This window comes from Macaca fascicularis, chromosome 8 (genome assembly GCF_037993035.2).
Source record: "Macaca fascicularis isolate 582-1 chromosome 8, T2T-MFA8v1.1".
In the NCBI taxonomy this organism is placed as follows: Eukaryota; Metazoa; Chordata; class Mammalia; order Primates; family Cercopithecidae; genus Macaca; species Macaca fascicularis.
Genome location: NC_088382.1, coordinates 2,118,919 through 2,145,219, shown reverse-complemented (window position 1 = coordinate 2,145,219; position 26,301 = coordinate 2,118,919). Strand labels below are relative to the sequence as shown.

General features: G+C 48.7%; 1 protein-coding gene across 4 annotated transcripts in view; it reads right to left on the bottom strand.

Moving 5' to 3' along the window:
- Positions 1 to 12,386: 12,386 nt before the first annotated feature.
- KBTBD11 (kelch repeat and BTB domain containing 11) overlaps positions 12,387 to 26,301 on the bottom strand; it is a 40,449-nt gene continuing 26,534 nt past the window's right edge. For 2 of the 4 annotated variants that reach the window (XM_045397811.2, XM_045397806.2), the window contains one exon: positions 12,387 to 19,049. In XM_045397811.2, coding sequence (XP_045253746.2) covers positions 16,242 to 18,113 — 1,872 coding nt within the window. In that variant the 5' untranslated portion in view covers positions 18,114 to 19,049 and the 3' untranslated portion in view covers positions 12,387 to 16,241. Of the gene's footprint in view, positions 19,050 to 21,983; positions 22,161 to 26,301 lie in introns of all 4 variants that reach the window. The other 2 variants (XM_045397809.2, XM_065518729.1) reach the window with 2 other exon arrangements.

Genomic DNA, 26,301 nt, shown 5'->3' with positions numbered 1-26,301 from the left:
AACTAGACAGAGGAGTCAGACACAGAGAGAGGCAGAAAGGCCCAGCCATGCCTAAGGGTCCAGGATCACAGAACGAGTCCACAACTCCAGCTACAAATCACTCAGCCCCATAGCTTGACCTTTTCAAAAGAACACAGGAACTTCAAAGGAAATCCTTGAATAGTTAAAAAGTCCAAGGAATTAACATCTTAATGTTCTTTACTTCACTGCGAGGACCTCTTTAAACAGCAGAGACCACTAAGAGTCTCTCCAATGTGTTCCCTGAGTGCCATGGGGGAGGCAGGGAGTGGGTTCCAAGGTCTGGACGGTGCAGAGAATGGGCTGTTGTCCTCGAGCCCTGGTCCCCGTCCCTTCCGCACACGGGGGAAGACAATGGGCACCCTCTGTTCTGTGTCTCTGTTTGCCCAGAGGTGGATCTGTGACGGGGAGGTGGGGGGAAGCATTGGGGTACAAAGCTCGCCAGAGACGTCCTTTCTGCAAATCCTCCCAAGGAAAGGGCCTGGGAGGCGGCAAAACAGCAGAAAAAGAAAACAAACGGAAATTGCCAAAGCCGATTTCCATAGAAAATGTGAAGTGCTTTTATTGCATCAGTGTCCAGTGCCCAGCGCCTCTGCAGGCTGAGGACTCACTCCCTGCTGGCTGGGCCCCGCCCTGCTAGGAGAGTCCCGGGCTGCGCAGGCGTGTCTTGCTATCTGTGCCCGTCCAGGCTGTTTTTAGGTGACTCTGTGGCACTCTGTCCCCTCGGAGGGGACCGTCATGAAAGCACAAGGCCTGTGGTTCATTCCTCAGTCAGGATGGAATTTGACGTTAGAGCCACACACAGCACCACAGTGTCCGCAGGACTAAGACACCATGTGAACCACAAAACTACAGAGCAGTTTTAGGAGTAAACATCTTCCAAATAGCAACAGCTGTTGAGCAGCTATTTAGCTGGAAAGGGAATGATGCTTGACCTCAAAACTGCCAGGAAATTCATCTGAAGGATAAGGGTAACTTTAATGGAACAGATTTTGTACCAAGTTGTCCTATATTATGACTCCAGCAGGGCCTGTCGTCTAAAACCAAAGAGAAAATCTGTCTGTTTTGGCTTCTGCACTTATTTCAGGGATGATACGACATGGCGATGTTGCTAATGGACATGACGTATCTTTTTGATAGATTACATTTTTTCTTAGATTGTGTATGTAAGGTCAGTTACATTAGGACTATTTGATGTTTTCAAGATTTTCCAAATTATGCCGTGGAGGCAGGAGAAATTAGAAGACTATGCTGCGAAGGGTAACATCAACTTTGCAGAAAAACAAATGGCTTCACGTTTTAATCTCACTCTTCTCTAAGTTCCTCCCCATAACCGAGCTACTCGATCTGCTTCAAAGTCCAGGAAGCTCACACTGTCCCACCCGAGCCTGTGATTTGGTGGAGGGACGACAGCTCCCGAGATGTCTTTGTGAGCACACAGGCGTTTAATGGGTGGCATAAATGTGTCAAGGTTGGAAGCCCGGTTTTGGGCAAAGTACGTTCAGGAGCTGGAAATTGCTGTGACAATTCTTCACAAGTATGTGGGCCACACACCTAGGTGCTCACAGGATTAGCTATAAAGGCTATGAATGTGCAAAATTATTTTGAAGTCTCCTGCTGTCAATGATAGCTGATACCTAAATTGTGTGAAAATGTTCAATTCCGAGTTTAAAACTGATTTCATTTTACAGGCTTTGGGGGAAGAAGGGAGCTCACTGCCCTAAAGGGAAGGAAAGAAGCCTGGTTGGCTTTGCCACATGCTAATTGTAGAGTCATAGGGCCTTGAGCAAACTAGGCAGTAGCCAGTCAGTGGTCACCATGGGCTTTGTGTGAGTCCTGTACTGGCTTCAGGTCTGACCCGGCACAATCACAGTGGTGGTGACCAGAGGGATGCTTGTGTCACTCTTCCCCAAGCTACAGGCAGCTCTGCATGCAGAGAGAAGCTCCATTTGTTTGGGAGAAAGTAAGGGAAGAGAACAAGAGTCTCTTCCTAGTAATCCAGAGAATTCTTCTGGATCTTTTCCAAGACCACCAAGGCAATACCTCTACACGTCTGCAAAAGCCACAGCATGACTGGGCTTGGGGTGCCCCCTAATGAAGATATGGCTGCAATGACTGAAAACTTAAATTCTAATGCCCAAGTCCCTTCGAATACCTGAAAAACCTTCCCGAGAAGGATGGATACAAACAAGCCCAGACCGTGAACACTACAATAAATACTTAATTATTCAATGCCCAGACACTGATCAACATCCACAAGCATCAAGACCATCCAGGAAAACATGACCTCACCAAACAAACTAAATAAGGCACCAGGGACCAACCCTGCAGAGACAGAGGTATATGACCTTTCAGAAAAAGAATTCAAAATAGCTGTTTTGAAGAAACTCAAAGAAAATTGAAATAACACAGGGAAGGAATTCAGAATCCTATCATAAATTTAGCAAAGAGATTGAAATAATTAAAAAGTCAAGCAGAAATTTTAGAGCTGAAAATGCAATTGACATACTGAAGAATGCATTAGAGCCTCTCACCAGCAGAATTGACCAAGCAGAAGAAAGAATTAGTAGCTTGAAGACAGGCTATTTGCATATACACAGTCAGAAGAGACAAAATAAAAAAGAACTTAGCACACCTCTAAGATCTAGAAAATAGCCTCAAATGGTCAAATCTAAGAGGTAGTGACCTTAAAGAGGAGATAGAGAGAGGTTAGAGTAGAAAGTTTATTCAAAGGGATAATAACAGAAAACTTTCCAAATCTAGATAAAGATATCAATATTCAAGTACAAGAAGGTTATATAATACCAAATAGACTTAACCCAAATAAGGCCACCTCAAGGCATTTAATAATCAAACTCCTAAAGTTCAAGGATAAAGACAGGATCCTAAAAGCAGCATGGTAAAAGAAACAAATAACGTACAGTGGAGCTTCAATCCATCTCGAAGCAGACTTTTCAGTAGAGACTTCACAGGCCAGTAGAGGGTGGCATGATATACTTAAAGTGCTTAAGGAAAAAAGTTTATCCTAAAATAGCATATGCAGTGAAAATACCCTCCAAACATGAAGGAGAAACAAAGGTTTTCCCAGACAAAAAATCATAAACTCTAAACCTGTCTTACAAGAAACACTAAAAGAAGTTCTTCAATCTGTAAGAAAAGGAGACTGATGAGCAATAAGAAATCATCAGAAGGTGCAAAACTCACTGGTAATAGTAAATACACAGAAAAACACAGAATATTAACACTATAATAGTGATGGGTAAACTATTCATATCTTGAGTAGAAAGACTAAAAGATGAACCAATTAAAATAATAACTATAACAACTTTTCAAGACATAGATAGTCCAACAAGATATAAATAGAAATACTAAAAAGTTTAAAAGCAAGGGGACAAAGTTAAAGTGTAGGGTTTTTATGAGTTTTCTCTTTGTTTGTTGGTTAGATTGGCTGTTTATACAATCAATGTTAAGTTGTCATCAGTTTAAAGTAATGGGTTATAAGGAATTATTTGCAAGCCTCATGGTAATCTCAAATCAAAAAATATACAATGGATACAAAAAAAAGAAAAAAACACAAAAAGCAAGAAATTAAAACATACTACCAGAGAAAATCACCTTCACTAAAAAGAACACAGGAAGGAAAAAATGAAGGAAAGGAAGACCAGAAAACAAATAATAAAATAGCAGGAGTAAGTCCTTACTTATCAATAATAATATTGAATATAAATGGTCTAAATTCACCCATCAAAAGGCATAGGGTGGTGAATGGACTGAAAAACCAAGACTCAATGATCTGTTGCCTTTAAGAAACACACTTCACCTATAAAGAAACACACTACTGAAAATAAAGAGATGGAAAAAGATATTCCATGCAAATAGAAATCAAAAAAAGAGCAGGAATAGCTACGCATACATCAGACAAAATAAATTTCAAGACTAAAACTATAAAAAGAGACAAAGAAGGTCATTATATAATGACAAAGGAGTCAGTTGAACAAGAGGATATAACAATTATAAATATATATGCACCTGAAACTGGAGCACCTAGATATATAAAGAAAATATTGTTAGAGCTAAAGAGAGAGATAAACCCAAACACAATAATAGCTGGACCTCAGCACCCCGTTTTCAGCATCAGACAGCATCTAGACAGAAAATCAAAAAAGAAACATCAGACTTCATTTGCACTATAAGCTGAATGGATCTAACAGTTATTTACAGAACATTTCACCCAAGAGCTGCGGAACACACATTCTTCTCTTCAGCACGTGAATCATTCTCAAGGATAGACAATATGTTAGGTCACAAAATGAGTCCAAAAAATTTTTTTTAATGAAATTATATCAAATAACTTTTCTGATGACAATGGAATAAAACTAGAAATTAATAACAAGAGGAATTTTGGAAATTATACAAACACACAGAAATTAAATATCTGCCTGAATGACCAGTGGGTCAATGAAAAAATTAAGAAGGAAACTGAAAAATGTCTTGAAACAAATAATAATGGAAACAAAACATACCAAAACCTATGGGATACAGCAAAAGCAGTACTAAGAGGAAAGTGTATAGCTATAAGTACCTACATCAAAAAGGTAGAAAAACCTCAAATAAACAACCTCACAATGCATCTTAAAGAACTAGAAAAGCAAAAGCAAACCAAACTCAAAATTAATAAAAGAAAAGAATAAACATCAGAGCAGAAATAAACGAAATTGAAATGAAGAAAACAATGCCAAACATCAACAAAATGAAGCTTTTCTTGGCCGGGCGCAGTGGCTCACGCCTGTAATCCCAGCACTTTGGGAGGCCGAGGCGGGTAGATCATGAGGTCAGGAGATCGAAACCATCCTGGCTAACACAGTGAAACCCTGTCTCTACTAAAAATATAAAAAATTAGCCAGGTGTGGTGGCAGGCGCCTGTAGTCCCAGCTACTTGGGAGGCCGAGGCAGGAGAATGGCGTGAACCCAGGAGGTGGAGGTTGCAGTGAGCCGAGATCATGCCACTGCACTCCAGCCTGGGCGACAGAGCGAGACTCTTTCCCACGTTCCCCCCGCCAAAAAAAAGAAAGTGTTTTTTACTTGCAAAGATAAAATCTACAAACCTTTGGCCAGACTTAGGAAAAGAGAAAGAAGACCCAAATAAATAAAATCAGAGAGAAAAAAGGAGACATTTCAACCATTACTGCAGAAATTCAAAAGGTCTTTAGAGGCTTCTAGGAGTAACCATATGCCAATAAATTGGAAAAGCTAGAAGAAATGGGTAAACTCCTAGAGATGTACAACTTACCAAGACTGAACCATGAAGAAATCCAAAACCCGACAGACCAATGACAAGTAACAAGATTGAAGCCAGGCCGGGTGCAGGGGCTCACGCCTGTAATCCCAGTACTTTGGGAGGCCAAGACGGGTGGATCACAAGGTCAGGAGATCGAGACCATCCTGGCTAACATGGTAAAACCCAGTCTCTACTAAAAATACAAAAAACTAGCCGGGAGTGGTGGCGGCGCCTGTAGTCCCAGCTACTCGGGAGGCTGAGGCAGGAGAATGGTGGGAACCCGGGAGGCAGAGCTTGCAGTGAGCTGAGATCCCGCCACTGCACCCCAGCCTGGGAGACGGAGCAAGACTCCGTCTCAAAAACAAAAAACAAAAAACAAGAAACAAGATTGAAGCCATAATAAAAATCCCAGCAAAGAAAAGCCCAGGACCAGATGGCTTTACTGCAGAATGTTACCAAACATTTAACAAAGAACTGATACCAGTCTTCCTCAAACTATTCCAAAAAATAAAGGAGAAGGGAAAACTTCCAAACTCATTCCAAACTCATTCCACAAGGCCAGTATTGCCCTGATACAAAAACCAGACAAAGACATACCAAAAAAAGAAACTACAGGCCCCAATGAACCTTGATGCAAAAATCCTCGACAAAATCCTAGCAAGCCAAATTGAATATATTAAAAAGACATTCAACATGACTAAGGGGGATTTATCCCAGGGATGCAAGGATGGTTTCTGGTAGGCAAATCAATCCATGTGATCATTTCAATTGATGCTGAAGAAGTATTTGATAAAATTCAACATCCTTCATGATTACAACTCTCAAAAAACTGGGTATAGTTGGAAAATATCTCAACACAATAAGCCACAGATGACAGACACACAGCTAGTATCATATTGAATGTGGAAAAACTGAAAGTGTTTCCATGAAGAGCTGGAACACGACAAAGATGCCCTTGTTTTTTTCAGATGGAGTCTCACTCTGTTACTCAGGCTGGAGTACAATGGTGTAATCTCAGCTCACTGCAACCTCTGCCACCTGGGTTCAAATAATTCTCCTGCCTCAACCTCCCAAGTAGCTGGGATTACAGGTGCCCACCGCCATGCCTGGCTAAGTTTTGTACTTTTGGTAGAAATGGGGTTTTACCATGTTGGTCAGGCTGGTCTTGAACTCCTGACCTCAAATAATCCACCCTCTTCGACCTCCCAAAGTGCTGGAATTACAGGTGTGAGCCACCACACCTGGCCAAGGATGCCCACTTTCACCATTGTTATTCAACATACTACTGGAAGTCCTAGCTAGAACAATCAAAAAAGAGAAGGAAATAAAGGACATCCAAATTGGAATGCAAGAAGTCAAATTCTCATTTGAATTTGTGTGCAGATGATGTGATCTTATCATTGAACTCTGGCAATGCTGCAGCCGATCCATGTCATTACACATTTGTCCAACCCCATGGAACTCACAACACCAAGAGTGAGCCCTTATGTAAACTGTGTACTCTGGCTGGTGATGAGGTGTAGGTTCATTGATGTAAAAATGCCCCACTCTGGTGAAGGTGTTTACAGTGGGGTTTACACTATAGGTGTTGGGGGCAGGCGACTTATGGGAACTCTGAACCTTCCTCTCAATTTAGCTGTGAGCCTAAAACTGGTCTGAAAAATAGTCTTCTTTGGCTCACAATCAAAGAATGCTAAAAAGAATTTGATGTCTTATGACTTGCAGTTAATATAATAATACTATTATCAACCTCCTGCCCTTAAAACTTTACCACGCAAAGAACAGAACTGGATGCCAAGAGTAAATACTGCTCTGCCTTCCGGACCCACAGCTGCCATTTTCCTTCCCTCTCCTCCTGTCGCTGGCTCGTCTCGGGACAACCTGCTGTGTGCCTGTGGCCACTGCATTTCTGCTCTTAATCATCTGCTTTGTGAGCCTAGAAATGACAGTCATGCATGCGAGAATGATACTTAGATTACAAGCAAAGACGACGTGATTGAGAACACAGGACGTTTGTGTGGCTTCTCAGAGCTGGGGACATCTGTTCCAGCAGCTGGAGGCTTGCTTCTCTGTGTCCTTACGGGCTCCTGGCTGCGTGTAAATATTAGAGGACTCCCCTCCGCTTTATTTCACTGAGAGCTCATTGCCTCTGTCACTCTCTGTAAGCGTCTTAAGCGTGGGTGTCCCACTTTACAGAGTCATAAATCCTCTCACAGTGACTCACAACACAGGGACCTCAACTCAAGTACATTTTGGACTGGAAAGCTGAATTTGTGACAGGCAAAGTTACAAGAAGGAGATTTCAGCCAGATTATTATTATTATATTATTATTGTGTGTGTGTGTGTGAGACAGAGTCTCGCTCTGTAGCCCAGGCTGGAGTGCAGTGGTGCAATCTCAGCTCACTGCAACCTCCACGTCCCAATTTCAAGAGATTCTCCTGCCTCAGCCCCCTGAGCAGCTGGGATTACAGGTGTCCACTTGTACCCGTCAGGATGGGCAGCTGAGGTCCTCAGGTGCTATGGAGCCTCTGCTTTCTCAGCCCACCGTGGTTGGGTCAGGCTGTCCACATTGCAGTTCTTGGGAACTGTTTGGGATTCTCTTACTATAAGAGGGTTTGTTTTCAACGCCTAAGCCTTCTTTTATCCTGCATGGGGTTTGTGACAAGCCACAGTCTTATTGGGGTGATACAAGTTAATAACCACAGGCATTTTTGCCAGGAGAGCATGTGGAGAGGACACCAAGCACCTGGTGAGCTCTGCACCGAGAATGATCCCAACTACACATAGATCCAGCCACCTGCTGGGAGGTCCTACCATAGTATTTTTAAGGGCATGGCAATGTGAGCACTCACCTCTGAATTCCCTGTTAAAATGCACATCTCTGGCTGCATCCAGGATACGATGGAGTCAGGGAGAATCTCTCATGTCAGGACACAGAGTCCCTATGTTTAAGGAATAGCTGCAGTGACTCTTCTGGGCCCAGAGGCTGGACGCTGCCATGGCTATCTCCACACAGCTGTCTCATTAGCACTCTGGGGCCTGCTCCGATCCAGATTTCAGGAATACAAAGCTGAGAACGTTGATGAGGCTTAGTGGCGTGTCCCAGACTATACAGACAGCAGAAAACAGAGCTGCAATAATGAACTGCAAACGACCCTCAGCGTTTTATCTACTGAGTCACAACCATCACTGAGGACCACGCTGTGGGGATTGATGACCGAGGCTCCACCACCCACTCACGCCCTCCGGAGCCCTCAGGTGTGGGGATTGATGACTGAGGCTCCACATTCCTGCCCTCCGGAGCCCTCAGGTGTGGGGATTGATGACCGAGGCTCCACCACCCACTCACGCCCTCCGGAGCCCTCAGGTGTGGGGATTGATGACTGAGGCTCCACATTCCCGCCCTCCGGAGCTCTCAGGTGTGGGGATTGATGAACAAGGTTCCACGACCCAGTCCCGCCCTCCGGAGCCCTCAGGTGTGGGGATTGATGACCGAGGCTCCACCACCCACTCCCGCCCTCCGGAGCTCTCAGGTGTGGGGATTGATGACCGAGGCTCCACGGCCCCCTCCCGCCCTCCGGAGCCCTCAGGGAGCAGGCCTGGATGATGAATTCATCGGCCCGCGGCTGTGTGCATTCAACTGTTCAGTTTCTGCTGCTGAAGCGTTTGGAGGCACCGTTCGGGCCTGAGAACCCATTCTAAAGTGTTTGCCACGCAGCGTGGCCCACCAGCAGCAGGGCTGCCTCACTGTGCCAAGGCCCAAGGACAGGCATGACACACGGTGACGCCAGCAAGATGGGCTCTGAAGGGAGGCCCTTAACACACCTCCTTCGTGACCTTTGAGGAACTGAGCACAGTCAGCTGTTCTGTGCACAAATAGGTTTGATTGGGCTGGGCGCAGTGGCTCATGCCTGTAATCCCAGTACTTTGGGAGGCCGAGGCAGGCGGATCACTCGAGGTCAGGAGTTTGAGACCAGCCCGGCCAACATAGTGCAACCCTGTCTCTACCAAAAATACAAAAATTAGCCGGGCATGGTGGTGTGCGCCTGTAATCCAAGCTACTCGGGTGACTGAGGCGGGAGGCTTGAACCCAGGAGGCGGAGGTTGCAGTGAGCCAAGATTGTGCCACTGCACTCCAGCCTGGGTGACAGAGTGAGACCCTGTCTAAAAATAAAAGTGGGGGCTGGGGGCAGACAAATAGCTTTAATTTCATTTGTCTGAAGAGGTGAAAATTCCCTCTTTCTTGCTGAGAATATTAGACGTCTGCAAATTGTTCTCACTTCTTTCTGTTGCCTCAATTTATAAGATTCATCGCCTCAGTCTAAAAGGCCTATGTATTTCCTGGTGTTATATCAGGTTTAAAATACTTAAAATACTCAGTTAAGAAAACCACTTTAATTTATAATAAAAATCCTAAAGCTCAGCACGGGGAAATGTTGACACCATAGGAAAGTTCAAATAGAATTCTATTTCCACAGAAGAAAATGCTATGACAAAAACTAAGATAAAAACTTCAGGTTGGAGAGCTTCTGTCTCCACTCTCTTTGCTTAGGAATATACTTTTAGCAGCATTTCTTTTTTCCCCCAGAAAAATAAAGATTTTAAGCAGAAACATAATTTTTTCAAGACCCCTCACAAATGAACAATAACACTTGGTTCGGGCTCATGTTGAGTACAAATTTCGTATACAAATGTTTGGGCCAGCTGCAGTGGCTCACACCTTAATCCCAGTACTTTGGGAGGCTGAGGCAGGAAGAGAGCTCAGGGCCAAGAGTCCAACACCAGCCTGGGCAACATAGTGAGACCTCATCTCTATAAAAACAAAAAAAGTTAGCTGCCCATCGTGGCATGCACCTGTAGAACCAGCTACTCTGGAGGCTGAGGAGGGAGGATCACTTGAGCCCAGGAATTGAAGGCTGCAGTGAGCTGAGAGTGCACCACTGCCCTCCAGCCTGGGCGACAGAGGGTGACCCCATCTCAAAAACACAAACACACGAAAAAGAAGAGAAATGTTTGTGTCTACAAATTTTCAACTCCAAGTTTTTCTTGGTAGGAAGCCAGGTGAGGGTGGAGGAGGGGTCTTGGGGTCAGAGGAAGAGAGAAGCCCAGGTGGCCCGATGGCTGGGTGTCATCATGGCCGTTGCCTTATCTGCTCTGAGAGTGGGCTGGTGGTGACATGCAGGAGCACCAGGTCTCACCCTCACCGCAGTGTCCACGCAGCCCAGGCCCAAGCCCACGGGACGGGAAGGAGCGTCTTCCTCCCACATCCTGGCCGCGCCTTTCATCTGCTCTGAACCGCTTTCTCCCTGGGCTATCTCAGCGCAAACCCCACGAGCCTGGGAGGCCTGTGTCATTTTCCAGTGCGGGTATGGGGCTCGAGGCCGCCCCTCCTGTGCTGAGCTGGTTTGAGGCCCACACTTGACCCTTGGGGTTAGCATTGGAGACACCGGAGGCCACGGGGTCCCGAAGACCCCAACCCTGTGTGCAGGGCCCCGTATTTAACATTCTAATCCGAACTCAGCCCAATCTGAAGGCAGAGGGGGATCTCTAAGCTCCAATGGCTCAGAAACGTGCAAAGGCACCTCCATGCTCCTCCAGGACGTGGAATGGCCACGAGAGGACAGGTGCGTCCCCAGGGAACGAGGCTCCAAGCCTGTTTCCATAAGGAGGGAGTTTCCAAGGCTCCTGGTCTGGCCTCCCTGCAGCTCCTACCTCAGCCCCTTCTCCCCAGGGGAGGAGCATGGGGAGCGGCCCCTCCCTCACATCTGGGCTCTCTGTGAGATCTGCCCCCAGGAGCAGGGCTCTGTGCTCACTCACAGGGAGTCCTGGTGCCCTGACACCCTGTGGGTAGGTGGGGGTTGAGTGCATCTGACCCCCTGGGGTGGGGGTTGAGTGCATTTGACACCCTGGGGGGTAGGTGGGGGCTGAGCGCATCTGACCCCCTGGGGTGGGGGTTGAGTGCATTTGACACCCTGGGGGGTAGGTGGGGGCTGAGTGCATCTGACCCCCTGGGGTGGGGGTTGAGTGCATTTCACACCCTGTGGGGGGTGGGGGAGCAGCTGAGTGCTTCTGACACCCTAGGGTGGGGGAATGTGTGCACTGACTCGAGTGGCCTTCACAAGCCCACGTGGCAACAAACCCAGTACCGGTCTCTGGCATAGCTCCTGCAGGTGAGGCCGTGGCTGTGGGTCGCACCTGCCTGGTTTGTGAGCCATTTCTCAGTGCGTTCTCACCCGGGGGGGTGGGTGGGAGGACGTGTTCTACGTTAGTTCCCCCAAGCCCCAGTGCACCTGGGAACTTTCATGGAGGAGGTGCTGCTGGTGGAAGGGGAGGGGACACCAGGGAAGACGCAGGATGGCCCTAATGCTGTGACCGGTCTGCCCTGGTACATCCTGATCCACTCCAGGGGCAGGGGACTGCGCCTGGCAGTCCTACTGACTACCTCTTTCATTTTCTGTATTTTGTGATGTTTTGGCATCTTACAGAGCTTGCTGGCCAGGCCTGGGACAGGCTGTCCTCCTGGGGTCAGCCCATTCTTAGAGATAGGCTTGGCTGGGAGCGCATGTCCAGACCAAACGGCCAGAGTCCACACCCCCAACCCCTCCTCAGCTACTCTCACACACAAGCCCCACCCTTTATCACCCCTGGGCCCAGTACCAGGCAACTGGAGACCACCGTGATAGCACAAAGCCCACTGGAAGGACTCAAACCAGTGCAGTGAAGCGGCTCCCTCTGCCTCAACCTGCCTTCCCCGGGAACCAGTCAAGGCGCCGACCTCGGCTTCCACGTGCTCCTGTGCCGCCCACCCTGGTGTTCCCGAGGCCCTATGTGGTGTGCCCTGATCCCCCGCTGGGGTCCGTGAGCAGACCGAGGAATCCAAGGCACCTGGGAGTGGGAACAGACACCCCAACTTAGAAGCTCTGTGCAGGGGCAGCTTCAGGAGCCGGTGAGGGCAGTTCCTCACTTGACGGTGGGAGGTGTCAGCCCTGGGTCCCGCGTGCAGAGCTAGGATCCCTGATTCACAGGAGAAAACGCCTCATCAGACACTCGCTGTGGAGAAAGAAAAAAGCAATCCAGGCACGCCAGGAGCACTGGCACTTTCTGCATGATTTATTTCATCTCGGCATGAACTGACAGACATACAAGGCTCTGCACTATTTATGCCCAGGATTTTAAAACTCAAGCATTAATAAATACATTACGCAGATCACAACAGCTGGCCTGAACTTGGCCTTCAACAGGTGTAGTGTACCTTTAATAAATGGTAACATTTGAGAATCGCTTAGAGCTTGAATAGGCTTTGGAGGAGCTTTGATCTCACATGAGAACCCGTCTCCTGTTTTATGTGCGTTCCATCCAAATCCATTCACTTGGCGTGTCTGAAGCACCTGCCAGCATAGTGTCTGTGCCGGGTGCCTGAAGGCTGCACAGCCCAGACTTCCTCCCGGATGTGGAAAACGTGGAAATGATGTGGCCACTGAAAGAAATTCAAGGCAACTGAAACAACCGCAGATTTCCATTTTCAGCTCGTGTTATCTTCTTATGAATAATAACATTGCAGAAGGGGAAAAATCAGAAAGTTGATTGATTTTTAACCCAAAAATAAAACGTTTTGTAAGCTAGGAAAGCATCTAAAATTAACAAGAACACAAAAATGCACTTTTGCTTACATTTGCTCTACTAAGATCTTACAAGAGATTATGTCTTGAATCTATCTCGACTTCAGGAAGACAAAAGAACGCTGCAAACATCCTATTTCCAAATCGTTTACAGGAAGTGACCGACAGATTCAATGGTTGCTACCAGAATTACTGAAGTGACACCAGAAATTAGCAGAAACAGAGCAGATGATTAATTTCTTATTTGTAGCCAAACTGATACAGTCACGAGTTTTAGTTAAGGAGCCAAAGGATTTCCACAACATTCATTTTCTTGGAGAAGTCGGTGCCTCCACAGACTCAGAAACCAAATCCTGAAGTTCCAAATCCAGCTCTACAAAGCTGCAGGAAGCAGTGCAGAGTGGAGGGCTGTTCCCAAGATGAAGAATAAAACCGGAAGGAAAAGGAGGAAGGCTCAAGCTCATTCCTCTGCATCCCAAATGAACCTTGATTGGCAATAGAGAAGGGATTGCTGTCAACTAAGCAAAAGGTCAGGCTTCCGTGCATAACATTTTCCCCAAAGGACACCACTGCCTTTCCAGACATTTGGAAAGGCCCCTGCATATGGGTTAATTTCATGAGTCAGACATTTGGAAACGCCCCAGCATATAGGTTAATTTCATGGGAAGTGTGGATAGCTGTTATCAAGGCACCAGCCTCATCTAACTCTTTTAACGGGTGGATGACCAGAAATATTTTTGCATCAACCTTTTTCCTACACAGCGTTGGACGCACACTTAGACCATCACTTTGAATTCGAAAAGATCCTACCTGGGGCATCCGCCGGCGCCAGGCAGTCTCAGCAATGCCTCTGCCCTCCCCGCAGCAGTCCCAGAATCAAAGCCTTGGAGGGTGTGGCTTTTCTCTTTGTTTCATGGGTGCAAACCCTAGCGGCTCCACACCCCAGGGACCGGCCCCCCAAAAGCAAAAACGTGGCTCATGGCGTGGCAGGTCCTCTAGTATGTGTTTCTATGTGATATCACTATTTAGAAACATGGTGTACACTATTCTATATATTTCCACAATAGGTTGGCTGGACATCCTTTAATGGTTAGTATTAATTGCTTTCTCTTATTCTTTAGGTTTCTTCGTGCATTTTGTTGTGAGGTGACAGGGAGTACCTGGGGCTTTGCTGCCGGGGCCCCACAGGAGGCTGTGCTACGTCTAGTGTGGGCATTCCTTCACTAAATGAAATGCTGGAAAGCCACAGGAACTGCACGTGACTGCAGCTGCCACTTCTCATATCCTCTTGCGGGGACAGTGTTACTCTGGAAGCCCAATTTCCACATTGCAGTTTCAAACAATAAACATTACAGGAATGATTTCACAAGTAAAATCACAGTGATAATAGCATATGAGTTTGATATTTAAGGACTGAAAATATTAGCCTGGTCCTGGTCCCATTTCATATAAAAATTTCTACCATTAATAATAAAATTCTAGAGGGAAAGGCAGGACAGTGTGAATGGTACACTGTTGAAAATGAACATTATTTGTTTCCTTTTGCTGTAAATACTGTTTCTACAACCATTTCTCCAGTATACTCCTATAAAAGGCAAATCAAGTCAGGCGATATGAAGTCTGTTTTTCTTTCCCAAGATGATTAACCAAGTTGCCAAGCTATCCCCTCAGTTCATGAGTAACCATGGGCAAGCAAACACATCCCCAGAACATACTCTAACCCAGATCATAAATTCCAGTCCCCGAGTCATGCATAAGGTTCAAGCTGATCACTTCTAAACACACTTAACTGAGACCTCTCATAACCACAGACTCTTTAAAAAGCATAACCTATTTTTCAATTACCCACTGATTTCTACAGAGATGGCAGTTCCCATCACTGGATTAACAAACAAATAATATTAAAGTAGGCATGATTTTAACTAGTTACGTTCCAGTAACTTTCATTTACTTTTACAGTAAGAGAATGGGTTGGATTCGGAGTTCAAATGTTTGCCTCTATTTGTGAGCATGAATCTCATCCTCAAACTCATAATAGTAAGTCCTCTGTATACACACTTGAAAAGTAAAATGTTAACACAAATGAGAAACTACCCAAACGATTTGTTTTAAATCCTCATACCCTGTCAACGCAGTGAGCCTCATGTTAATTCTATCAGGGTATTTTGGAATTTAATTCAATACGATTAAGTACATGCAGTTTACTTGCTAATCTATGGTGATAAGCATGTCACTTCCTTGTTATAAACCTTACTATGCCCACTGTCACTCGGCCACACTTTCTTAGAATAATGATTGTAAAAATTAATCTCCCTTATCAGAACTACACGATCCATATTTAAAACATCATAAACAGTGGGTTCAAAATGTGCCTACACTTTTTTTTGATAGAACTGTCAAAACAAAATGATTTTCCCCGTTTTTTAGGAATAATATTTTATCTTGTTCCAGAATATGAAAGCGGCTGGGGATACAGAGTGGGCTATCAAAGATTGCTTTTTAGACAAGCACCCCGGTTTTTCTTACTTATGATGTGCTGTTTGGTAACATTTAGCCACTAAAGACTTAAAATTTAAATAATGGTAAATCATCACTACATCAGTTAACATCCCTTAAACTGAAAATATGAAAGCCCCGTTGGTCCAACAGTGTGCCGGAGCTGCTCTAGGCACGTGCGTTTGAGTAGCAATGGTGTGGGGGAAAGAAATACTTCCAATGCATATTGGACAAGAAACCTTACTGGTAATCAAAGATTTTACCTTTAATGCTTATTAAATTACTCTTTTTGGAGTTGAGCCAACCAAAGCAAGCACATGGTACGAAATTTTCAACTAAATTAGAAAGAGCTTTACTTATCAGTTATAATTTTAAATCTCAAGCCAAAAATAAAAAGCGTGACCCTCTCTGCGTGCTTCCCCTGATAGTTCGCGGCGACCTACTTCTGCGTCCCAGGCTTCTGCACACAGCCTCGGTGCTCTGCGGGGTTCGGGACACCCCGGGGCCGGCTGCAGGCTGCCTCAGGACCCCACACTGTGCCCTGAGGATGACCCTTTGGATCCCACAGCCTTCTCTGTGTCCCGTGTCCAGTCTGTCAAGGGACCATACGCACACCACCTGGGTCTCAAGGCATAGACCCCCAGAAGCAAAGACAAGCAAAAGGAAAGCAAAGCGGAAGCGGCCCTGAGAGCGTCCTCGGGGCTCCTTCGAAGCATCCACACCACCAGCACGGCTAGCGGCCCCGACTCCCCGCGTCCTCCTCCGTGGGCTCGATGGGGCCCGGGCCCCGCAGCCCCCTGCCACGGAGACGCCCGCCGACCCCGCCGGCCTACGCGGCTCCCTGCTCCCCTCGGGGCGACCTCTCGGGTAGGCTGAGAGCGAACGGGATGAGCACGCCCCGGACGTCCAAGGGGGCGCCCAGCGCCTCGAAGCCGCCGCCCTGGCCTGCGTCGCCACCGGCCTCGCCGTCCCGGGCGGGCTGGAAGCGCCAGGTGCCCGCGCGGCTCACGCAGTAGATGGCGCCATCCAGGGCGGCGCAGCGGAAGGGCTGCAGGCCAGTGGGGGCTCCGGGGGGGCGCAGGGGCGCGGCGCACGGGCTCCACTGCTTGGCCAGGCAGTGGTATCGGGACACGCAGACCCCGCCCGGCCCCGCCGCCTGCGCCTCGCCGCGGCTGCTGCTCAGGTCGAAGCGGTAGATGAAGCCGTCGAGAGCCACCATGTCGGCCGAGCGCTCGCGGCTGCTGCTGCACGGGCACTCCTGCCACTCGTCGCGCCGCGGGTCGTACTTGAGCAGGCGGTAGAAGAGCGAGCCCCCGGACACGTAGATCTCGCCGTGGCAGGTGGTGGCCTCGTGCGCCACGGCGAAGGCGCCCCGGGGCAGCGGCGCGACGGGGGCCCAGCGGTCAGCGCGCGGGTCGTAGCGCTCCACGCTGAGCAGGCACTCGCCGCCCACGGCGTAGAGGTGGCCGTCCAGGGCCAGCAGCCGCAGCTGCGAGCGCGCCTGGCGCAGGGGCCTCACGGCGCTCCAGGTGTCTGTGGCCGGGTTGTAGCAGAAGACCTGGTCTGACGGGCGCGCGCGGCCGTCGGGGCCCGCGGGCGCCACACCGCCCGCCACGAAGAGGTAGTTGTAGAGGACACACAGGCCGCAGCCCCGCGCCGGCGCGCCCTCGGGCAGCCGCGTCAGCTCGCGCCACTCTCCGGCCGCCTCGTGGAAGCAGTAGACGGCCGCGTCCCCGCGCGCGTCCGCGTCCCCCGAGGGGCTCTGCGGCCGGCTGCCCGCGCGCTCCCCCGCCGGCCCCAGCGCCGCGGCCAAGAGGTGGGCGCGGCCGGCGCGCAGGCGGCGGCGCAGCAGCAGGTCCCGCTCGGCGCCCGACAGGCGGCCGAACACGGCGGGCTCGCGCAGCACCTCCAGGTAGTGGTCGCTCATGAAGCAGTAGGCGGCGTCGCGCAGCTCGTTCAGCCGCTGCCGCTTGGCCGCGCTCAGGACCTCGTAGCAGTTGGCCAGACTCAGCTGCGGCCCCACGGCGTCGGTGGCGCGCTGCGCGGCGCCGGGCAGCTGCAGGCGGCGCGCGCCGGCCACCACCTCGGCCACGTTGTCGGGCCGCACGCCCGCCATGCGCCCACTGTAGGCGTCGGCCAGGAGGAGCCGCAGCGCCGCCAGGCTCACCCCCTGCACCCGCAGCACGTCCCGCGACGCGCGCGCGCGGAAGTAGTCGCTGCGCGCCGCCAGCACAGCCTTGTGCGCGCGCAGCCGGCGCCCGGACACCTCCAGCACCAGGTCCGGCTCCCCGTACACCGCCCCGAACCCCGGGGGCACGGGCGCGGGCTCTCCGGGCTCCTCGGGGGACGCGGGGTCCTCAAGCCAAACGCGCGGCTCGGGGGACGCCGCCGCGGGCTCTTCCGGGCACGCGCGCTCCTCGGGGGACGCGAGCTCCTCCGGGGACGCGGCGCCCGCGCTGCCGGCCTCCCACTGCCGCTCCACCACCCGCGGGCCACCGCTGGAGGGCGGGGAGGTGGCCGCGCCTTCCGCCGCTGAGGCGAGGGACTGCGGCGGGGACTCCTCCCCGGAGCTGAAGCACAGGGACGCGCTGAGACTGCAGGGTGTCTGCGCCGGGGACGCGGCGCCCTCGCTCTCGCCCTTCCCCGCAGCCCCGGGCTCCGTCCCTGGGTAGAGGACGCAGGGGGCCACCGCGTGCTCCATGGCCCGGCTGTGCTGCGCCCGCACTCTCCCGGCTCCACAGCCTGCAGGTCTGGCCAAGGTCGAGCGTTACTCCGGGGTTTCCAGCCTCACAGCTTTTCCTGGCACGCGATCAGATTTCACTTCTGTGTGTCCACGCTTTTTTGCTGTGTGTGTGTGTGTGTGTGAGGGGGGTAATCTCACACGCTGCTCCCCGTCCCCCGCCTTTCCCCTCTCCTCTCCAGTGAGGAGGGGTGTGTCCAACTCTTGCTGAACTTCTGAACCCCAATCACTTTAAATCTGCCCAGAGAGTCTTGGTGAATGGATCTCCAGCCGGTGCAAGACCACGTCAGCCAACATACAGCACTGACTGGAGCTGCAGTTGACTCCGGTTGTTTCTGCAGCCTGGGTGACCAGGTGTCTCTCTGCAGTCTGAGTGACCAGGTGTCTCTCTCTGTAGTCTGAGTGACTAGCTGTCCCTCTCTGCAACGCCGGCTGACCAGGTGTCTCTGCAGTAGCGGATAACCAGGTATCTGCTGCGCCCTTTCAGGAGTCCGTGGTCAACCACTCACTTCACATTCCATCATATCACAGCACCCCCAGGACGCAGAAAGCTGAGATCAGCCGTGGCCCCAACTTCAGAGCCCCGATTTAACCCCATGTCTTGAAAAGAGTCCCCCTGTGGGCTCTCCTTCTTTGTGGCTCCCACTTGTGGCTACACAACTGCAAGGTCACGGGGAGGACACTGGTCCTGCGCGCTGGTCTCATGAGCTCTCCCCGTGTGTCGGCGTCCGCACCTCCCCAGATACGGGGTCATCCGTAATTCACTGCCAGGGGGGTGTCAGGAGAAGCCGCTGTGCTCCTGGAGGCCGTCCTTGCTCACGGGGCAGGACCCTTCCTCTGCAGCTTCCTTTGCTGGGATATCAGGTGTTTCCGCGTCCTCTCACCATTCTCTTGTTCCTGTTTATAGGACAGAAAGAGAGGATATTTGTGCGTTTTTCACTAAGGTTATTTCGTGTCAGTGGAGTCTACCACCCTTCCCTCTCCAATATTCAGATTATAGAATTCAGTTTTGGTTGTAAAGGGGTTGTGATTTTTCTCTGCTGGAGAATTTGATGAATAGGACATGCAGAATTATTTAGGAATTTTTTAAAGTACCCTCTCGATATTCCTTTCCTGATTTTGAGAACTCAGGAGAGCCCAGTTCAAGCAATAGGGACCATCAAACATTAAGGCCTGACACGCATCGGTTGAACCATACGAAGTTACTAGTTCTGTAGGTCAAAAGCATTCGAGTATCAACAATTTCCTGTTTTCAACATAAAAAATGTAAGTAGCATCAAGAACTCCTTTTAGTGAGAAAGCATGACTGGATTGTGTGATTTTACTAATTTATTAACAGATCACAAGTTTTCTTTCAGTGTTTCCCAGTTAATTATTTCAAATTCGGTTACAACTATTTGTAGAAAGGCGTTAGGATGCTTCTCTGGAATCAGCTCCAGCCAACAGCATGAATTCAGGACCCCAAATGGTGCCAACTCCTAAATCTGTTTAAACTCTTAGAATTACAACCCTGAAAAACCTCAGAGAAGCAATTATCCAAACAGCCTAAATGCAGCAAAAGGAAAATCAAAGCGGAAAGACTGAATGAAGTATGTGGAAGGCAGATGTGAGTGCCGGCAGATGCATTATAGAATACAATCAAATATCCTGCCTAAATTGGCAAACGCTTCATGGACACTCCCTAACGTACTGGGAAGAAACTTAGAGGTCTTAGAGTCCACATAAGGCAACTTCATTCTGGCTTTCTAAAGAAAAAAATGTAGACAACAAAACCATCCAAAACATGACCAGGCTTATCTTTACACAGAATGCGTGTTCAGCTCTCAAGTGAGATGGGTAAAATGATACTTAATCCCCAGCATCTTCTGATGTTCTACTTATTATACGCAATAGTGTTACCTGCTTACTGTAAATGCCCTGCTCTTCCTGTCACTCTTTCTGTCCCTGAAAAGCCTTTCCCAGTATTCTCAGAAATAAAAGTGTCAAGTTGGAAACTACAGACGTTTAACTCTCCCCGTCTCTTTCTCTCCCTCCATCTGTCTGCCAGATATCTTTCACAATAAATGTTGGCACACTCCCTATGTGCACAGAATTGTCATAAGATGCCTGGGGAATGTAATATTAAGAAGATTTTTGAGTATCCTGAAGCTCTGATCCCCAGGGTAGGTCATAGACAATGGCTGGGCAGGACACAAGGGTCCCTGTGTGTTCACCCAGCCATGCCCACACTGACAGGTGCTCACCCCAGGCCCCCATCCTGCTGTCCAGTGGTGCCCAGTCCAGGGCCAGAGAAAGGACCACAATGTAAGGGTGACCCAAACTGGAAAAGCTGTGAAGCTGCATCAGTGAAGGGCACCAACCCTGAAGACGGTAGAGTCTCTCCAGCCAGCCGAGTCATACAAAGGAGAGGGAGAGCAAATCTAAGACAAACTTCTCTATCACATTAGAAATACACACGAACCTCATGTCTGAAATAAAATCTGAGAACTGGCTGTCTCAGTTGGCTTATTCGTTTAACACTGCTTCTGTAAGATACAGAAGACAGAGCCCCTAGAAATCCAATGTAGTGAACTTTCTTCTTGGCCTAGAAAGGGGTCTCAGTGCTCCCTAGTTCTTTCCCTGGCTGGACTGTCCTGCGGTGTAGAGGACCCTCCATCCTGAAAGTCATCTTTATGTAATTAATCATCACAGACTGAAGGGAAGTCATGCAATCAGAAAAATGCATTTTAAAAGCTTAAATTTGGAACTCTGCCCTGAAAAGTCCTATGAAATCAGTTCAAGGCCTGAAAGAGTGTTTGATAAGTATACATTTTGTTATAACCTCAGTTAAGCAAGAGAGACATCTCCACGATGAAATAGATACACCGGAAAGCAGCCAGCAGCACCCCCAGCAGCAAGGGACCCATCTCTGCTGTGCCGACAAGGAAGCTAGAGGCTGAGTAGCCCTCATCCCACGTGCTTGAGCTCTTCAGGACTTCCCATTTTTTGAATTTTGGAATACTTGCATTTATACTTACATTTCAACTCCCCAAACCCCATATCTGAAAGGATCCAATGAGCATGACGTCAGCACTCAAAACGTTTCAGATTTTGGAGCATTTTCAGTTTCAAATTTGGGATGTTCAACTCACACCTGGGATAGAACTGGTTCTTATTCCAGCTGGCCCCAGAAAGAATAAAACTCAGTCATCTCAAAAGTCATGATTCAAGCGGTCTTTATGTTACTTTTCCAACACACACACGTTATTAAATTGTGTCCTTCTGAGGGGCCCCTTCCAGCAAGAGGTGGAGGCCCTCTCGTATTCTGTGGCCCTATCATATTCTGTCGTCTCCGCCGTCTCCCTGCTCACATTACAGACAGAGCAAGTTGGCAGAGCTGGGGATGGTCTCAGCATGGTACAGCCTCGCACTCTCACCGGGAGGAATCACGAGGCCTCTCAGACACCACTCCACTGAGATCACCTACCATACAGCCAAAAGCAGGCCAGCAGGTCCCTGTCCACCACCATCAGCGATGTTGTTTCTGACACCAAGATCTTCAGCTACGCTGTCGAGGAGCAGCAAGGCTGCATCAGGGGCTCGGGAGCCCTCCACTGCCCCCTCTAGGAGGCTCTGGGCAGCGTTTCTGGGAGACGGTCTCACAGCACTAAACGTGCCTGCCCTGCCGGGGGTCTCCCTGCAGAATGGATGTGGTGTCAGACACCACGTGGAAAATGAGGTTAAGCAGGAGGCCCTTTTCTGTCTCAAATGATGTTAAAAGAAACTCGACATTAAGAGATTTTTGGGTTTTGGGTTTTTTTTTCCAGAATGACCCATTACTGAAATGTTTACCTTAAAATAGATGGAGAGGAGTCGGCCTTTGGGTTTAGCAGTCCTTTGAGGTGTCAGCAACTGTGGTGACTGTTAGGGTCAGATTTTTTCGGACAGGAAGTCAGGGATTTCCAAAGGGATTCCTCCCACCACCATTGTGCGGTTGGCTCTAGAATCAGAATTTCACCAAGAGGCTCCCTGAGGAGCGTCCATCCTTGTTACTGTGAAATTTACTGAAACTCTCCCACCCCCCACCAGAGCATTTGGAAGGATTTTTTCCCTGCGTGAAAGTCAACAGGGGTTTCCTGAGCCCACTTCTGGAGTCACAACCAGGTGATACACAGAAAGTCAGCACTGCAGTTTCCAAGGCAGGCATGTGGGGGTGCGGCAGTAAGTGACCAGTTTCCTTCTTGCTGGTAATTAGGAAATCATTTCATAAGAACAAGGGCTAATTAAATATAAATAGTATTCAATGAAAACAATAAAATAGACATAGTATTTCCCCTCCAGAGGATGTAAGTTTCTTCTGGGCCTTATAAATATCTAAACTTTTAAGTTTCTATACATTTCTTTAATATTAATACAAATTAAAAAATAAGATTTTGTAGGATTTCCCAAAGTGCACATTATATATTTAATGTGGACGTTAGGATTTATTCAGAATTAAGTATCATTCTCTATTTTAGTAATACTGCTTGCTAAAAAGAATCTTCCTTTCAAATCATTACAGTCAGCTTAATTTTTTTTAAAGAATGCATTAATTGACTTAGGCAGTTTATGTAAACTTCTGTGGTATGTTTTGCTTCTAAGTCCTTCAGCCGGGCGCAGTGGCTCAAGTCTGTAATCCCAGCACTTTGGGAGGCCAAGGCGGGTGGGTCAACTAAGGTCAGGAGTTCAAGACCAACATGGTGAAACCCCGTCTCTACTAAAAAAGTACAAAATTAGCCAGGCTTGGTGGCACAGGCCTGTAATCTCAGCTACTCAGGAAGCTGAGGCAGGAGAATCACCTGAACCCGGGAGGCGGAGGTTACAGTGAGCCGAGATCACGCCATCGCACTCCAGCCTGGGCAACAAGAGTGAAACCCCGTCTCAAAAACAAACAAAAATTCCTTCCAGCGTCTTACACGCACTGCCTGTGTCCCGCCACACCCCGCTAGACCACAGTGTCCCTGGAATAGTGCTTGTGTGGGTCGCACCCACATGGCCTCCATCAGCACCAGAAAGATGCCATTCACACAGTTAAATAGCCAATGAATCGCGAGGTTAAGAAAGAAAAGCCATAAATCTAAGAAAAATTATAGCATCTTAGAAACCTCTAGGGAATCTCAGGATTTGTTTGTTTTTTGAGACAGGGTCTTCCTCTGTCATCCAGGCTGGAGGACAGTTGCACAATCATGGCTCACTGCAGCCTCAACTCCTGGGCTCAAGAGCTTCTCCCACCTCAGCCTCCCAAGTAGCTGCGACTACGGGGGTGCACCACCACAGCTGGCTAATTTTTGTATGTTTAGTAGAAACAGGATCTCGCTATGTTGCCTAGAGTGGTCTTGAACTTCTGGGCTTAAGTGACCCACCTGCCTCGGCCTCCTAAATTTGCTGAGATTACAGGTGTGAGCCACCACGCCTGGTCAGGATTTCTCTTTGATTCAATGTATTGATTCACTTTCAACGGTTGGTACACATACTGCTTTTCAAAGTTATTTTCTCTCCAGGCCCAAATGAAAACAGGCCCACAGCTTCTGGGCAGGCAGGATCGAAGGTGGGGGAAGCAAGAAGGGAGTCGGTGCCGTTACTGACACCGATGCTCCGTGGAGATGGCTGTCCTCACACCCAGCTCTGATCCACATGTTCTCAGGACTCTTTAAGGCATAGAAAATAGTGTAAGGGGACCATCAAAATGTGCAGAATTACACAGCCTAAAGCTAGCCAGGAGGAAACACCACTCAGGAAGTATATTTTCCTTGTAAAATGCAGCCCATATTTAACTTGGCCATACGGCTACTAAAAGCAAAAGGTTCTGTGCTGTCCCGGGGGGACGAGAAAAGTGGATTCTGCTCTTAGTGCCTGCCTTCAGGATACCTACAATGGTTCAGGCAACGAGATACTACAGGGATAAAAGCAAACTAAAGCCAATTGTAGGCAGTATTTTCTGTGTAGTTTAGAAATGGGGAGGGGTGTCTACTGCAGGGTGGAGTTTCTCGAGTAACTGAATAAATAAGTAAATGTTCCATGATATACCTAGCAACATGAATTAGCGTCTGTCCCACCACAGCACAATCTATACTCTTTTAACTTTTTTTTTTTTTTAATTTGAGACAGAGTCTTGCCCTTGTCACCCAGGCTGTAGTGCAATGGCACAATCTCGGCTTACTGCAACCTCTGCCTCTTGGGTTCAGGCGATTCTCCTGCCTCAGCCTCCCGAGTAGCTGGGGTTATAGGCACCCGCCACTGTGTCTAATTTTTGTATTTTTAGTAGAGATGGAGTTTTGCTCTGTTAGGCTGGTCTCGAATTCCTGACCTCAAGTGATCCGTCCACCTCAGCCTCCCAAAGTGCTGGGATTACAGGCGTCAGCCACCACACCTGACCTCTTTTAGCTTGTTTTTCATGAAGGACATCCTAAGACACCAGCTGGACTGCAGCGTGACCTGACGACACGTAAGTCCGAACGGACACAGAGCGGTGGCGTCTATTTTGCCAGGCAGCGTTCTGGTGTGTGTTACATCATGTTCACACACGGCACCCGCAGGAGCCTTCTGGGAGGGAGGTGTTGTGATTCGCCATTTATGTGATTTCATCAATATGCATTTTATCAGCCATGCAGTTTTAAGGGGCAGAGCCAGAAATGAGCCAAGCAACTGGCTCCACTGCCCACGCCATCAGCCACCGTGCCATGATGCCTCTTGAGTCATTCAGACTCCCGGCCCCGTCCGAGCTGACGCCTGTCACAGCCATGCACAGGGCTGAGCGAAGCCTCGGGAATGTTAAGGCAGGTTGCCGGTTGCCCCTGCATCCTGTAGACAGAACCCAAGCAAGTCAGGGTGCTCTGTGCAGTTCTGAGCATGATGCAGTGGGAGACAGGGCAGCACTGGGTCCTGGGGCAGGGCAGGCCCGGCCCGGCTCCACCAGCTGTCTCCCACCTGCCCTCCTGGGGGTCATTTAGGGGAATAACAGTAGGCTGAATCTCCTAGCAGGACTTAATTGGAAGAAGTAAAAGTATTGGGAATTTCCTGAAGAAGAGCTTTTACACAATAGATATTCTTGAAGTCCATTTACCGTAGGCTGGTAAATAAAGTATTGAGCAATCTGCTCCTAACCCACTCGCCCTCATGCCTCACTCCCCTCTGTCCTACTGCACGAGCTCATGGAATTGCCTGTGGCTCTCCTGATGAACCGTCTATGGGTGTGTGTGTGTATGTGTGTGTAGGGAGTATTTGTGTATTCATATATTACTAGTGGAGCTTTTGCCTGTGCAATTCTCGCTGCCTAAGACAACCCCCATTTTGGTTTGAGGAGCAGAATTCTTGCTCATTCTTTAAGCTCAAGCTGCCATGGTGCGTTCTCTAATAAGCCTTCCTCACTTCTGGTTTTAGTTGCTCCACAGTCTGTGTTTGCAGAGAAAGTCTTATTTTAGCACCACATAGTATCATTACAGATAGGGAGGTGTATGTGTCATCCTTTTCCTTAAAAATATAAAATTCACAAAAAGGAGGATTACCTTTCACTCTACCATTAGCACAGGCTGGGCTCTGCAAGGGCAACTGGATGGATGGATGGATGGATGGATGGATGGATGGACAGATGGATGGATAGATGCATGGGTGGGTGGGTGGCGGATGGATAGATAGATGGATGGATAGACAGATGGGTGATTGGATGGATAGATGGATAGATGAATGGATGTTAGCCAGGGAAACTAAAACAATGGCAACTCTGAAAATACTCAGATGAAACCACAGAGGCCGGGCATGGTGGCTCATGACTGTAATCCCAGCACTTCAGAAGGCTGAGGTGGGTGGATAACCTAAGGTCAGGAGTTCGAGGCCAGCCTGGGCAACATGGGGAGACCCTTTCCCTACTAAAAATACAGAAAAAAAAAAATTAGCTGAGAGTGGTGGCGTGCAGCATTTGTAGTCCTACCTACTTGGTAGGCTGGGGTCAGAGGATCACTTGAGCCCAGGAGAGGTCAAGGCTGCAGTGAGCCAAGATCATGCCACTGCACTCCAGCCTGGGCAACCGAGTGAGACCATGTCCCAAAAATAATAATAATAATAAAGTAAAAGCAAGTTTTTAAACTACACAAAGAATGGCAGATTAAGATATTATCCACATGACAGCTCCAAG